This window comes from Gavia stellata, chromosome 13 (genome assembly GCF_030936135.1).
Source record: "Gavia stellata isolate bGavSte3 chromosome 13, bGavSte3.hap2, whole genome shotgun sequence".
NCBI classification, from domain to species: Eukaryota; Metazoa; Chordata; class Aves; order Gaviiformes; family Gaviidae; genus Gavia; species Gavia stellata.
In genome coordinates, this window is record NC_082606.1 from 24,150,649 (window position 1) to 24,167,306 (window position 16,658).

Sequence of the window (16,658 nt, forward strand, 5' to 3'; positions counted from 1 at the left end):
GTATTGTCAGCTTTTATCACGGGAGAAAATTATTTGTCTTTTTGCGTATTATACCCTAGTTAAACATGAATTTAATTGTATCCTTAAAATAGGTGTCTTGCTTATTACCTGTTACTTAGCAAGAGGTGACTGTTTTGTCAGTGTGTACTGTGATGTAAAACCAGCAAAACAGGGTATAGTGATCAGGAGAGTGTGCTCAAAGACAGTGGCCGACTCTCTCAAGGCTGCAAGAAGCTATTGTTCCATGGCAAATCCAGGCCAGACTCTAGAGAACTAAGAGAAAACTTGTCCAGGACCCACATAGTACCTGTGCTGTATCAAGGGCTATACAGCCTTGTGTACGATGCCGTGAAATAAAGCTTTAGAAATACTGTAAGTCACTCTTTCCATTAACTTCCATTTCCTAAAGGCAAAATCCTGGTTAGATCTCAGCATAAACATACAACCACCCAAAGGACCACAGTTATAGACAGAAAATACTCAAATCATACTAAGATCTCTTAAGAGAAGGAAGGAAAAGAATGAAGCTTTAGTCTTCCTGATTCTGTTAGCAGTGTCAAGAACGTCCAAAGAACTAATTCTAAGGCTCATTCTGAGTTCAGCCTGGAGGAAACTGTGCATGGCCGTCACCAAATAAGAGGTAAGATAAACCCATGTTCAAAAATTATTTCAGCTTTTCAGATTCCAAGGGTTTTAATATGAAACAGCGAAGAAAAACATTTTTAAAATCAGGAAAAATACCTGGACAAGTATCCTTTTAAGGTGCCTGATGACTGGCTCACTCTCCAAAGATACTACAGTGGGGTCCAATATCGTGCGAACTACATGGTGGGGAAGCTGTTGCTACTCCCAGGTACATCACACAAAAGGACCTGAGAACAACAGCCTGGGTCAGTGCAGCATCTTTGGTAGTTGCTGGAAGAGAGTTCCTCCTTCCCATGCTTGTTCCTCTGTGGTACGTCCATGTAAAACACACACAACTAACAACGCCTCCCAAAGCAGAACAAAAACCTAAGTCTAGCAGTCTCCACAAGACAATCAAAAATCACTCTAAGTACCCCGCAGACTCTCTCTGGGAGTAAAGAGGTAGAACTGGCACTGGCAAAGTCTACAGCAACACTAACGACCGAGGCGGAAGCTAGTTAATGTCAGGCTCTGAAGAAGTCTTCTGTGTAGAAAGAAACGATCGAGCAATGTGGACTGGTTTTCCCTACGAAGGGAAGGAAGTTAACAGTCCGTGAGAAGCTGTACCTGGGAGACGATACCGGCTAAACTGCCGGTGTTCCTGCCTCCACCTGCCGGCAAGGAGAAAGGCTGCTGCCGAAGATTGCTGCTGCAAAGATCCTTCGCGCGCTCGCAGCAACGAACGTTTACAGCTGGAATCAGTGACCGACATTACCACGCTGTGGCGGCAATGAACAGTGCTCCACAGGGTTTCTCACAGAGAAAGAATCCACCTCGCAAAATTTGACGCCCGCAGTTTATAACCCAGACAGTTGTTAAATGCCAGATAGTTACTTCTCTCTCTTTAAACAAGATGGTAACAAATACACACAGCAAGAATTCACATGTTGAACAAAATAAAAAGGTATATATTTTTTTATGCACACTAATTACCTGGTAAATGACATCTTGAAAAAGAACTGGAAAAGTGAGTGCAGCATCTTCTAATTCATTTAGACTACAGTGCACTAATGTTTCATCCTATTAAAAACAATAGAAGATGGTATAAAAGAGAGGTTGTGAAAAGAATGCTGAAAACAGAATTCGTTTTCTGGATTTTTATGCTTATTTTAAGGTAAGTTTATTTTTGTGCAAGTGCTGTCAAGATCGAAGAAGAATTCTTAGAATGAATTATACATTTCATTATTCTTGCAGTTTTCCACTTAGAATTGTGTGCTAGGGGCATAATTATGAGAAGATATTTTAATTTTGTAAGCTATCCTGTCATTCAGTTCCAAACTGCATCTGTCAATTTGAATAGTCTATCCATTCATACGACCACTAGAGGACATGCTAGCTGATATCGTTCATGACAAAATAATGTTCCTGACATCGTTAACAGGGTCTGAAACAACTTTCAAAACAGACAGACTAAAAGAAATTATTATAAAGACAAATATATTTTCTATGAATATTTTAAAAAGCGGGTTTGTGCCCTCTAAGAATAAGAATGTTCTAAGAATCAAAAGATTCATTCTTGATCAATCTTGATGCAAGACTTATGAAGCTGAATTTTCCTATTTCTTACATCTCACTTTTTTCCACATTGGATTTAGGAAAGCTTTATGGGGACAAATAACTCTTTGTTTGAGACGATAAAAATCGGAATGCCTTTTTTTTTTTTAACAGGATGTTAAGTATTCAACAAATACAGCAAGCATTCTATTCTTGCCACTATTGATTTTTTTTTAATGCAGACTATAACTAAAAATACTAAAAATTGTGTAACATTCAACAAAGCCTTTTTGTTTAAAGCAAACATTACTAATTTCAGCAACAAACAAAATAAATTAAATGCTACAGATCGCCTGCTTTTGGTATGTGTTTATAAAGATATTTACCAAGTCTAGAACTAATGAGAATTCTGGTGTGCTTCTTGTTTTCAGTGGAAGAGCTGGCTTCCTGTTAAGTTGTTCTTCTGTTAGTGGTGGAACATGTTTGATGAAATAATATCTGAAAAGAATACAGATTTTGCTGTAGAAATGCATATACGTTATTTAACTGGCAATGTTGTAGCCCAACTTAGTATTTCAAATATTTAAGGCTGCACAAGAAATAAGTATTTTAAATTGAAAACCCCCACATCAATATACACTTATTTTTTAAGTTAAGAGCTTTTGGAATTCATTACCATAATATAAAAAGGGTCCAGCTAGAAAAAGAAACTGTCTTAATCCAATACCCCAAATGATCAATTTAGTATTTTCAGTACAAACATTAGCACTTACGGATCAAAGACTTCCCAGTCTTCTTCATAGGTGGCTTCTGCATGAGCTGATGAGTAGCCACTGTCTGGAGATACTGGTGCTAAAATTCAACGAAAATGACCAAAACAAAAAATAAAACAAAAAACCACAAGAGCTAGTCTTATTAGTGCAGTTTTTAAAAGTGAAAATTTGCACTTGATACAGGAGTGCCTCAAATAACAGTGAAAAAACAATCTCCCTTCAGCCCCACTCTCTCAGTCCCCATGTCTCATCTGAAATAGCCTGCAGAGCTCCTCGGGAAGCTACCCGAGAGCCTGACGTCACGTCACGCTACAGACCTGCACGACCTGGCCAAACTGGAAGTGCCGTATGACACAGCGAGGCCTCCATACAACTCTGATGATGCGAGCTACCCGGATGCACATTCCAGCCTAAGAAGCGAGCGCAACTCTTCCAGTCTGCGGCTCGCTCTCACCTCGTGTCCAAGGGGCTCTTCTGACAGACCAGGTCCAAACCGGGGCTGGAGCTGCGGATCACAGATCAGCCCCTCTGTTTAGAGGTTACACTCACTTCCTTGAAAGGAGTTCTCAAAAACCTCAGTACTACTTAACTACCAACGTTTTGAGGGTCTCGGGAGGATTTAGGTAACTGTTAAGAATTTGATGCTGGGCATCCACAAAGAGGACAAGCTGAATTTTATGGATACAATTTTTGTCAAAAAAGATGTATGATGAGTCTTTTGAAGGAAATGTGGAAAATTAATGTAGGATCTGTACGTTCCTCATTCACCTCACCATGTTGTTCTAATATAAGATATCAAAATGTTGCAAATTTCTCTTTTGTGATCAGCAAGTTTAGGGTGTGCATTTTCAATGGAGGGGGGTGGGGAGGGCTCAATATTAATAAAAATGCCTTTCTTCTGGAAACTTTGTTTTCATTTGAAGAAATGCTATGAGGTCAACTGAGTTATATCGGGAATAGATGAGACTCGCCAAAACTGGGTCTTTAGTGCATAAAAGAGATTTGTCTGTTAAACATAAAAATCAATATTAATACTGTTTGCATGCCCTAAGCAAAAGTGAAATATTAATTTATATAAAATGCAGGTGTTAGGATTTCTGTAAGAGTATAAATTACATACAGCTTCAATACTGGTGTCCAAGGCAAGTACACATTTCTTACCTGTAAGTGGTGGCAGGTCACGGTCATTTGTTTCCTCCACCTCTTCCAAACCATTGTTGACAGTAGATCTGACCTGCACTGCTTGGCTAGTGTAAGCTGCTCCGTTGGTTGATGTTGCAGTACTTGTAGTAATCTCATCTACCTGTTCCATATCAAGCTGTTTGACTATTTCTTCAGCTTCAACAGCTTGTCCTGGAGAATCTGATCCTGATGTTCCTGAATTAAGATTTCAGTACACTCATAGTCATTATCTTTAAGGTGAGTTACCTATCAGAATACTGATTGTCATTATTAGCCACACAAAAAAAGTTTCCGAATAATTGAAGATGGCTGCATTTGATTCACGTTATGAAAATAAGAACCAAAATGAAGACCATGACAAATGCCTTGTCCATTTGGGACAAGGAACTTAATACCCTTTTTTTTCTTCTTCCCTTTTTTTTTTTTTTTTTTTTAATAGAAGGCACACTGCTAGATACTTACACCTATGAAAGAAATGTTCTAAAGCATATAAATTTATTCCTTCTTTTATTAATGATCAACCTTCTAAGAATTAAGGAGACCTTTTATCTGGTAGTAGTAACTCTTGGTCTGTAAATCAGAATGAAAAGTGTATTGCTGCTCAAAACAGCTTTTTCTTAAAAAAAAATCTATCATTCTTAGCTTTAACACTACTGGCTTTTTCAATAACACTCACCATTTTTATTTGCTGGTGAAAAAAAATTGAAAACAGGAGAAAATATGGTTCCCAGTAATGTAGTTCGTGGGGGACTGCCAGTGGCAGGATTATCTTCTAATTTTCCATTTTGCTTTACATGTTGGTTTGTCATTTCGTAACTTCCAGCTTCTGTAAAAGAAAAGTTATGAAGTATAATACCATGCTTCTCTTCTTAACAGTTACATCCTCTCTTTTATTGTTATTATTTTCACTATAGGAAAGATCCCTCTTGCTCATGGTTCAACTTGGTCGACAACAAAATTAGCTTAAGTATTTAATTGAAAAAAAAAAAGCTAGCAATTTAGTATCAACATAAAAACAATATGGCAATTTTCAACACCATCTTAAGTTTAACACTACAAATTAGGAAGCACTCATTGTTTCTACAAAGTATGCTATAAATTAACAAATAATAGAAGCTTAAATCCTTTAAACGGGCTTGATGATGGAAGACAGAGTTTAAGGTGCTGCGCAGCTTTCACAACAGATAGATGTCAGTATCAGTGGGACTCCACTAGATGGAAACAAGAGAAAGGGTCAATGGAACTCCAGTGGCTGAACCTCCAAACTTCACAAGATCAAGTCCGTAGTTTATTATTCTCCACATATATGCATAAATACAATTATGAAATAAAGTAATTTTTAGTTGTTATCACAGATAACAAAGGACATAGAACTAAAAAATCTTCCCATTACAAAACATAACACATAACAATTAAGGTTTTCTATAAATGTGCGTGTACAGTAAAATACATCCTAGAACTAAAAATTGCTGTCTCATGGCTGAGATCCAAGACACAGTTCTGAGACTGAAATGAAAGAGAAGTTATTTACTTCACAGTAACAAGTCTTTGAGACGTCTGTCCATATGGAAGGAAGCAAATGTATTTTGTGCACATGAGCTGAGAACCTTTTTGTCAGCTGAGCGTGATGGAGCTGCACAAGTACTTCACACTTCCCATCGTTTCTATATAAAACGCAGGGTGTGCCAGCTGCAGCTCGGTGCCTTCACTAATGTGGAATATTTTACCTAAGAACTTCATACTGCTGTAAGAGTAACATGGGCCCAGTGTGCCCTATGTGCGTATCTCGGAACACACTTTATTTAAGTCAATAGTTTCTCTTTCATCTTTGAGCACTGTCTGCATGCATCGCACTCTAAGTGGGTGCATATCCATTATCTCTCCAGGAGGGAAAAACCCTTAATTAACAGCAGCAAGTATTGGAAAAGGGGTTTCTCCTAAAGCCATGTTACACAGACATCTGACAACAACCAAACAAGGAGTTCTCCCACATTGTAACCTTTCCATCACCGAAGTCAGTCATCTGGAGCTCTATCCTCTACTTAGCTACCGATTTTGCAAACCTTGTTGGACTATAACATCTTTGAGACCTCTGCCTTGCTGACAAACTTGGCAGAAACCAGACAATGGATTCCCAAGTTACTGGGGGAATGGAGAACGAAGGAACACTGACAGGCAGCGCAATCACATTAAATCTTGTTTCCTTAGAAAAGAAGTCTAAAAAATGTTTTTTTTTAAAGTCAGACTTGGAACTACAGCTGATACTTTAAATACCATTGACCATTTTATCATGTCATTTTAGATATATTAAAAAAAAAACAATTTGCACAGGGAACAAACAGGGTTGTGGAATCTCCATCCTTAGAGATATTCAAAACTTGACTGGACCAGGCTCTGAGCAGCCTGATCAAACTCCAAAGCTAGATCTCGCTTTAAGCTGGATCAACATTGCTGTGAGGGGAGCGGGGGGAACCGGCCCAGGTGACCTTCAGAGGCCCCTTCCAATCTAAATTTTCCTATGATTCTATGACAGAAACCCGTCTATGTGTTTGACAACTGCTTTCAATATCTAAGGACACCTGGTTACTTCCATAAAGGTCATGAGTTGGGAAGTCATATTTCACTTTTTTTGTAAGAAAATGGGAGAAGAACTAAATCAAACAATTATCACTGGCTTTTCAGAATAACAATTTTTTTAAAAGAAGTTAAATTAGTTCCAAAATAGCTGGTCACGATCACATATCCAAATTGTTCTTACAAAGATACTATGGATGTGTCTGAGAAGTAATGTAATTGTGCTTACAGTCTTATAAATCTTATTTTGCTACTATTAGCTCAGCCTTGCTCTCACTGAAGTCAGTCACAAAACCCTTAATAACCTCCACCACTGAAGAAATGTCTTGTATTAGTTAACAGCTGGAAGACTACTGAATCACCATTCAACTGCAACAACACACAATCAGAATATTTACAAACCTCCATTCATTTGACTTTTCCGTCGTACTCGAGAGATCTGTTTATTAGGCTTTTCTCCTGTTTGAGGTGTGGATGTAATCAAGTTGTTATCTATATCCCGTTCAATTCTACTTCTTTTTGCAGGATTTTCTCTTTCTTCCTTAAAATAGAAAAGGGGGAAAAAAGAAACATACTGAATCGTGCCTTTTTTCTCCACTGAACACTACCAGAAAATGCTAGCTGTTAGAGAAAGTTTCACAAAGATCCATTTATTGTTCCACTTCCAGATGCAGAAAATGCAACATCTATCTGGCCAGCTGGAATTTTAAACTCATTTAAACTGACACAGCTCAAGGTAAATAGCAAAGTATCGGGCAAGAAAACTGTACTTGGAACTTCTGTAGCAGAAAAACTGGCTTTAAGCACTATTTCACTGGAGAGCCAAGTTATAAATAAAGTGCTAGGGAGTTGGGGAAATGTAGAGACAAGGCAACTAAAATTATCTGAAACTTGATTTCTCTGCCTCTTAAATACACAGGAAGTAAACTGCACAACAATATCCAATATGAAATTCTCCACCATGCTCCCTACATAAAGTGGCTTGCTAAATTGTATACAAGTATATAACTCGCTGCTATTCAATCCGTATCAGCTAGTACATGGCAAAACTTAGCTGTTAAAGATGTTGTAAGCAAGGGTTATGACCCAATGATTCTTCTTCCCTTTAAGTAAATGACTGTTCTTCCCTGGGGCACTTACATGAATGATACAGAACCAAATATTTTTGCATGTTTTCTGTGCACGAATACATGTGTAGGCACACGTGTTTAAGACAGGTTTCGTCCCCTTTTTCCCCAAAGCACCTACTACAACTTGATAAAATGGCAATCTGAAATCTAAAGCATGACATACAGAGTACACTGAAATGTAAGGTGTGAGACAATGCAAAACAAATTGAGTATCAAAATAAGTAACAAGGCCACAGACCATATCAAAGTTAATTAAAATTTCAACTTTAGAATCACAATATTACCTTTCTGGAGCAGCAGTTTCACATCTTTAAAAAGAAAAGAGAAAAATGGTTTGCGTGCTCCAAAAAAAAAAAAAAAAAAAAAAAGTAAATAGATTTTTTAGAAAAATTAATCTAAAGCCCATGCTAACAGCACAGTAGCTAAAAGAAATACTAACAAACATGGAAATGTATTGACATCCATATCAGAAAACAAGTGAACACCACTGATCCCAAAAGCTTCCTACTGGCAATACCCTTGACCAACAACCTTGGTGAGAACAATCTAATTACTACCACTTAGAATTAATCACATTGTATGTACCATAAATCCATATAATGAGAGAAAAGGGATGGCTCACTGAACTGATAAAAGAACAGTAAGGCATCTCATCTTCTAGGTCATTTCTTCAAATGTTCAACACCGGAGGAAAAATGGGAGAAATTAACTAACTTCTAAAAGCTATCCATCGGCCTTCACAAAATGAGTTGTGCTCTCATTCTGCTTTATGGAAAACAAGTAGTGGAAGCAGGAAATCCGGCTGATGGTATCAGCCGAGGCATAAAGAATTCATGACATCTGGAGACTCCTTTCACCCCCCAGAAGAGGAGCTATCATGACGTGGTGGGAAAGCTCACACTGCTGTGCCCATGTTGTGCTAGTTAATAGAATTCAAAGGTGGAACTAGATATAATGTTATTGTGCTACTTGGTTTATACACTGAAAATTTTATTGCACAGATATAGAATTAAATATACCTATTATATGTATTTATGTAACAATCTATTTGAATTCTACAATCTATTCAATTCAGTATTACCTATTATTATCAATAGTTGTGCCATAAGAAACACGGCAGCATCACACTGACATAAACATTTTGTTTGCTTTTAGGTTGTTTTCGAAAACCATGTACGTATTAAGGAATGGCCTAAAGTGAGACTAGAAGTAATGACAACACATTCAAAGTGAATGCGATTTCTGACAGAACCCCCCAAATTGAACAAGTTTAGAGGAGCTTGCACCCGCAAGTTCTACAATATTTCCGATGTTAACATTTAAAAATTTTAACAGTACTTCCTGTACGCATACGTGTGTCAGTTTTCCTGGTGTATCAGATTTGTCATTTTGTAAATGTCAAATACCGTTGCGCACTCCATACTATTGCTGACTTGCGCGGGGGCTGTGAATTCGCAAAAGACCTCAAGATCAGACCTATCACCATCCACATTCGAAGAGCCACATTTTAGTCTCTCGCTTCTCTAAATAAAGAGCTATAAGGTTTTTTCAGGTTTTGTTTGTTTAAAGAGTATTTCTAATAAGACGTCTTTACAATACCAGATAAATGACCTACGACTACGATCAAAATTGTCAAGATATACTTGTTATGAAGACACTTATTGCCGTAAATCCATGTAACCCGAGTGGGGATTCAGATTTTAGCATACCCATAAACGAAGTACTATGCAAGTTGTACACATACACTATCTCAAAGAGTTATAACGTTGCCATGGCAGCCACAAGACTACTTTGTTAAGTCATCAGCGCTTTGGAAGATAGCCCGGCAGTATCAGTATCATGCCATGCTAACGCCACTGGAACCACTCCAAGTCCTGCTACAGGCACAGGACAGGACATGAAAGGAAACAGGAGAAAAATGTGGACATTTTATGTTAAAAAACCTGTCAAGAAAAAAAAAGAATAAAATGTAATCCAGAGATTTGGGAGAGAAATAGAAGAGGGGAAGAGAGAAAGTTAACAAAACCTTAAAGAGACAAAGGAAAGGAAAACCAGACATATTTTCCTTATCTTAAAATTCCAATGTAAAATGTTTTGCTTAGATTTCAGCATTTTGTTGCAGTGGTTTTGCAGCCAAAATGTTGCACTACTGAGCTACAATGTAGATGCTGAATTAATTGTTCCAGTTTAATGAAAAACAAAATGTAAGCAGATTCAATAATTTGTTTTTTCTGAAATATTTCTTTGTCAGTACAACAATGTTTCCATGATAGGTAATTAACACATGCCACGAAATATTATATTTCACTATATTTTTGACAATTTAAGAATATATTGTTATTTTAATTAAAATTATTTCAATTTCAGCTTGTTACAAAATTATGGTTTCAACACTTAGTTCAAAACCCAGAAAATACTTCTGAATTTATATCATATTTTTATTTATCATATAGTTAATCTGGGATAAATTTTAATTTAGTTATGACTTCTTGGCTACTCTTCTTCAAAATCTAATGCTACATAATGTCAATATCTGGACTGCTGGGACTGAATGAAGTTTTTTTAACTGGCCTCCCCTTACAGAAAAAAACACAGGTTTTTGAGACAATTGCAAGGTTACATTCAGCCTATCAAAGTAACATATATCATCACAGAATCATAGAGTGGTTTAGGTTGGAAGTGACCTTAAAGATCACCTAGTTCCAACCCCCCTGCCATGGGCAGGGACACCTTCCACCAGACCAGGTTGCTCAAAGCCCCATCCAACCTGGCCTTGAACACTTCCAGGGTTGGGGCATCCACAACTTCTCTGGGCAACCTGTTCCAGTGCCTCACCACCCTCATGGCGAAGATTTCTTCCTAATATCTAATCTAAATCTCCCCTCTTTCAGCTTAAAGCCATTACCCCTCGTCCTATCACTATGTGCCCTTGTGAAAAGTCCCTCTCCAGCTTTCCTGTAGGTCCCTTCAGGTACTGGATGGCAGCTAGAAGGTCTCCCCGGAGCCTTCTCCAGGCTGAACAACCCCAACTCTCTCAGCCTGTCCTCACAGGAGAGGTGGTCCAGCCCTCTGATCATCTTCGTGCCCTCCTCTGGACTCGCTCCAACAGGTCCCTGTCCTCCTGATGTTGGGGGTCCCAGGGCTGGATGCAGTACTGCAGGTGGGGTCCCACCAGAGCGGAGTAGAGGGGGAGAATCCCCTCCCTCGACCTGCTGGTCACGCTGCTTTTGATGCAGCCCAGGATACGGTTGGCTTTCCGGGCTGCAAGTGCACTGCTGGCTCATATAATTCACCCTCAAAACATACACGCAACAGGTTTTGATGTATGAAGGTTAGCAAAGTTCAGATGCCTGTCTGGATCAACAGAGATGAGATTTAGTGGTTTAGCCCTGAAAATGTTTGATTTGACCCACTAAGCGGGGGCAGCGTTCACTGCAATAATACACTGAGCAGTCATATCAATTTCATGATAGTAGAATTTGTGAGGTTTGACCTTTATTGATTGATGGACTCCTAAACAATTTTGAATAAAAATACTAAAAATATTCAGGAAATTTATGCTTACAGACTTGCTTTTCTTAGTTGCCAGTACTGGTAATTCCCAAATTCAAGGAATCTTTAAAAACAGAAATTAAAAATCTACTGAATTTATTAGTCAATATTTTCACAATCACAGGTAATAAATCCTGTGATTTATTGGATTATCTTAAATATGCCTACAATTGACTCCTGTAGGGTTTGAAAGTCTGCTTTTTTTAAAAAAAATATCTGTTACCTGACACAACTATCACAGGTACTCCTTGCCTTCCAATTCTTTACAAGAATGTTTTACTTCCACCACATTACACGTTTATTTATTCTTAATAGAAATGGTTTTAAATTAAATTTAACCAAAAATGACCCAAATAAAAAACAAAAGAAGAAACCCACTGATACTGTACCTTGGGTGTGCTTCCTTTAATAAACTTTTTGATTGAAGACAACAAGCCAGTTTCATTTTTCTGTGGTTTTCCTCCACCAACAGGTAAGCTCTCTTCCACCTCCGAATGTTTCCTCTTTGCCCTCAAAGCACGCTGTGTGTGAATTTGATTCGATTGCTGAGAAGCTTTCCGCGTTCTCAGCCTCATTTTCATGTGTACCACATGTAAAGCTATAAAAGGAAAAAACAAGAATACTTAGTCATTGAAGAAATGTATTAAGCTTCAGATCATGAATTCAAAAAATTATATAACACTGACAGTGTTCTGATGCACTGAGCTTTCACATCCATATATATGGCTTAATTTAAATCGAAGAGAAGAGCTATTTAAGTTAAAGCATAACATTGGCAGAAGAACAAATGAATATAATCTGGCCATGGATACATCTAACCATTAGATCAATGAGGTTTTTGCATAACCCTCCAATCCGAGTAGCAGGAACAAAAAATCTACCTGCTTTTAAGATGAAAAGGATTGTATGGTGCCTGGTGTCTTCAGTATCAAATGACTAGACTCAATGACCTAGGCAGTCCTTTCCAGCTCTGTGTTTCTCACAATACTTCATTTTAAGTCTCTACATTAAATTTGAGATGAGGCATAAATCTAAATTCGTGTCAAATGTTCACAGAAGAAGAAATCATAAATGAGACTATGCATTCAATATGGCTGAGGATATAGCAGCTCAACAAAGGAACCTAGGATTGATCTTCAATACAACTGTACTTGGGAATAAGATTAGACCACCGGAAGACTCATGCAAGGGCAATACTTATTAAAGCAGAGTAAAAGGCCATTCCAGGGAATCTGTCCCATTTATCTCCAGCCTTCAATTGGACTGCTGGTATAGTCAAATTTGTGCATAAATATAACTGCTTTTCTGGACTGAGGGATAGGCCTTCTCCAGTTGACTGAAGCTCATTCTTGGGTTGATCTGAATGGGACTACTCATGTGCTTAAAATTATGCATATACCGGATCAGGAGCAGAAAAAAGTAGCAAGAAATCCATCCGAGTTGTAAAGCACAGAAATACTGGTATGAAAGTAGTATGCATTTTCTGGCCGAAGTCATGACAAGAAGCATTTTTTTTTTAAAGAAAAGCATATGCTTATCATGATAGGAATCAGTATCTGCTTTTCTGAAGTTCATTTAGCATGCATCTTATTGCTGAATAGACATAATAAATAATCTATAACATTTAAATTGTAAGTGATGTCACAAGCTATCTTGTTTAGGAAAAGGCAATGGTAGCACTGGTATGATTCACAGACATAGGAATACTGTGATAATATTTTTCATAAACAGCCCAAAAACTGCGCACAGTTGCATTTGTTCGCAGTCAGATAAATCTCAACCTCAAATGAAAGGTGTTCCAGCTAATGAGGAATAACAGAACTACTGACACTATTTTTAGAAGACTTAGCAAAAAAAGTACTCAATTGGTGTTGTCAAGAGTGAAATATTTTAGTTACGTGTAATATTTAACTGCCAGCAGACATGGGATTTCATTTTTCATACATACATGTCCAGCATTTTCCACCAGTAGTTAACACAACAACTGTTTACAGACGGGAAAAGGACAAGTCAAGATTCTTAAATGACTGAAGTAACTACAGCAAAAGTGATACGTGAGGTTTAAGGAAAGACAACAGAAACTGTAGCCTACATTTATAAAAACTGGTTCCTTATAATCTCGTGCCCTCTAGTAAGAGAAGCATTAAAACTCTGAGTCCATGAGAGTATCCTTTCATTACTAATATTTGCAATAAAATTTGTATTTTGTTTAAAAGAATCTACTGTATGTGGAAAAAACCAATGCAGAGAAATAATGAAAAAAATCCCTGAAGATTTTAATCCAATTTTCTGTTCCTACTCCTTGCCACTAGAAAAATAAAAAGATAAAAATAACATTCTTATACAAAGACATAAAATAAATGTCTGCTATCAGAAATTGCATCTCGACTTTTCTTTCTTACAAACTGCTGCCAGATTAATTTTTTGGGTATGATTTATAGTGGGAAGGATCCACAACAATAGACATGGGCTCCTACTGTACTTCTGTACAAATCAGGTAGACCTAATTATAAAATTGAAGAAATTATCAAACATCAATGGACAGGATGGTCCAAAGATACCTTAAAACATGTCATGTATTTTCACTTCAGAAATATTGAGGAAAGCATTATTTTTTATCAACACGGTGTGGATTAAATCGTGTACTTTAAGTTAGTATGACTTACCAAAATCATATTATCCTAGGCGGCTGAAAAAAGAACAATTACATTTAAAGTTTCTCAGTGTTCTTGTATGCGGGAGATGAACTAATTCACAACCCTAGCAGGAAATGCAGCCTGAGACAGAAAACGGCCGTTAAACTTTTAAACCAAATAGTTTAAATATATCAATGTTTCCAGTTAAATAGTTAGCAATTTGTTGGAATGAAGTTAGAGAAAAACAACACTGTTTTGCCATGTTAAAAATATTTTTTAAACTCTCCAAGGAGCTCTAGCCCTTCCATGCTTTGAAAAGGCAATTTTATTAGCAGTATTATCAACCTGTTTAGGAATTAACTTGGTTGAATTATAACTCTCTGAAATTCTTCCATCTGTATATTGCAAGGAGACACACATTAGATGAGAGACAGCAATCTCTAGGACAGAGAAGTGAGCAGAGGAGGAGTGCAGACAGCAGGGTCGTGAACACTTCAACCATCCCAGCTTCGGCTGGTTTCAAAGGGGTCCCATCAGCCCCAGCACGCGAGGCTCCTCCGCGTCTCTGACGTGCCAGCCCGTCCTATGCCACCCAGAACGACTAACCATTCTTTTTTTGTATTCCGCAAATTGAATGGATTTTTGTTTGCAATCCTTCCTGCCAGGAAGCCCTGGGAGTCAGGCACAGGAACAGAGCAACGAGGCAGCCTATACCCATGATGGTCCCTTGGGTACAGGAAACAAGTTTATGCTGAGAAGTTGAGGAGAAGTGGTAAAAGGGGGATAAAATCAGAAAGATATTGGAAAAAAGGTACAAGAATATGTAATCATCAGAGCAACTCAAAGACCAGGCTAGCTCACTGAGCAAACAGGAAAAAAAAAAAACATACTTCATTTTTATGCCAGTTTAATCAGTTTATAAAGGGAATCAATAGGCATCCGAGTAATGCAACAGAGCAGGCACTGGAGAAGGAGAACACACAGCACACCTCGTGAGCTAGACATCGCACAGCCTACTGAGCTGGGCTATTTTGGAGACCTGAAGAGGACAGAGGTCCAAAGACAGATGGAGGGAAGCTGGGACTCACTACAGGCTCCATTCCCAGAGTACTCGCTGTGATAGAGCACGGGGTTCAAAGCAGCCCTCATGTCTCGGAGCAAAGAGGTGGGCAGTGTGTGCGTGAAGCCAAGCACCAAGCACGCAGCATGGAGCGCAGTCAGGCCCACCAACTGCAGTCCAAGAATTCCCTGATCTCCATGACATCTGCCAATGCCATCACAGAATCATTTAGGTTGGAAAAGAGCTTTAAGATCATCAAGTCCAACCGTTAACCTAACACTACCAAATCCACCACTAAACCATGTCCCTAAGCACCACATCTACACATCTTTTAAATACCTCCAGGGATGGGGACTCCACCACCTCCCTGGGCAGCCTGTTCCAGTGTCTGGCAACCCTTTCAGTGAAGAAGTTTTTCCTAATATCCAGCCTAAACCTCCCCTGGCACAACTTGAGGCCATTTCCTCTTGTCCTATCACTTGTCACTTGGGAGAAGAGACCAACACCCACCTCACCACAACCCCCTTTCAGGCAGTTGTAGAGAGCGATGAGGTCTCCCCTCAGCCTCCTCTTCTCCAGACTGAACAACCCCAGCTCCCTCAGCCGCTCCTCATCAGACTTGTGCTCCAGACCCCTCACCAGCTTCGTCGCCCTTCTCTGGACACACTCCAGCACCTCAGTGTCCTTCTTGGAGTGAGGGGCCCAAAACTGAACACAGCATTCGAGGTGCGGCCTCACCAGCGCCGAGTACAGGGGCACGATCCCCTCCCTACTCCCGCTGGCCACACCATTTCTGATACAGGCCAGGATGCCGTTGGCCTTCTTGGCCACCTGGGCACACTGCTGGCTCATATCCAGCCGCTGTCGACCAACACCCCCAGGTCCTTTTCCACCAACAGCTTTCCAGCCACTCGTCCCCAAGCCTGTAGCATTGCATGGGGTTGCTGTGACCCAAGTGTAGGACCCGGCACTTGGCCTTGTTGAACCTCACACAATTGGCCTCAGCCCATCGATCCAGCCTGTCCAGATCCCTCTGTAGAGCACAGGAAGAGGACACCCTAACCTAAACACCAAAGCTGGGGCCTGAGCATTGCTGTTCTTAATGTTTTCTATACCGTAATGCTTTTGTGCCACTCATAACTGTGGTCTCAAGTTAATCCAACTACAGAAACTAATTTTCAATCAGCTGTGCTATGAACTCTGTGGAAAGGGTATATTACACAGAACTGAAATAGTCAGGACTCCCTACAATATATATGTTGAGCATATAAACATATCCACAAGCGAGATTCTTATTTCTCACTTACCTAGTTCAAAAAACTCTAGAAAGTAAGAAGAGACTTACAACGAACTAATTCAAGTTTCTGATGGACAATGGATAACCATTTACCACGGGGAATTAGGAATTGAGTAAATGAACACTCAAATATAATGGGATTTAGTATATTCAAAGATGTAAACCACATTCATTAAAATGTTACTTATACATTTTGAAAAACTGGAAAACATCCTGCAATGTGACTTTATAAAACAGCAGTCTTTTAAAATATTCTCGTGAGAAATCTAAGATGAC

The 16,658-nt window shown here is 38.8% G+C and overlaps 1 protein-coding gene across 1 annotated transcript in view; it reads right to left on the reverse strand.

Moving 5' to 3' along the window:
- The window catches only part of CTDSPL2 (CTD small phosphatase like 2), a 44,764-nt gene that overhangs the window by 11,868 nt on the left and 16,238 nt on the right, over positions 1–16,658 (reverse strand). Inside the window, exons 2-8 of the mRNA XM_059823804.1 lie at positions 11,779–11,987; positions 7,110–7,248; positions 4,810–4,959; positions 4,113–4,328; positions 2,952–3,030; positions 2,565–2,676; positions 1,618–1,704 (exon numbers count right to left, since the gene is read on the reverse strand). Coding sequence (XP_059679787.1) covers positions 1,618–1,704; positions 2,565–2,676; positions 2,952–3,030; positions 4,113–4,328; positions 4,810–4,959; positions 7,110–7,248; positions 11,779–11,970 — 975 coding nt within the window. The 5' untranslated portion in view covers positions 11,971–11,987. The remainder of the gene's footprint in view (positions 1–1,617; positions 1,705–2,564; positions 2,677–2,951; positions 3,031–4,112; positions 4,329–4,809; positions 4,960–7,109; positions 7,249–11,778; positions 11,988–16,658) is intronic.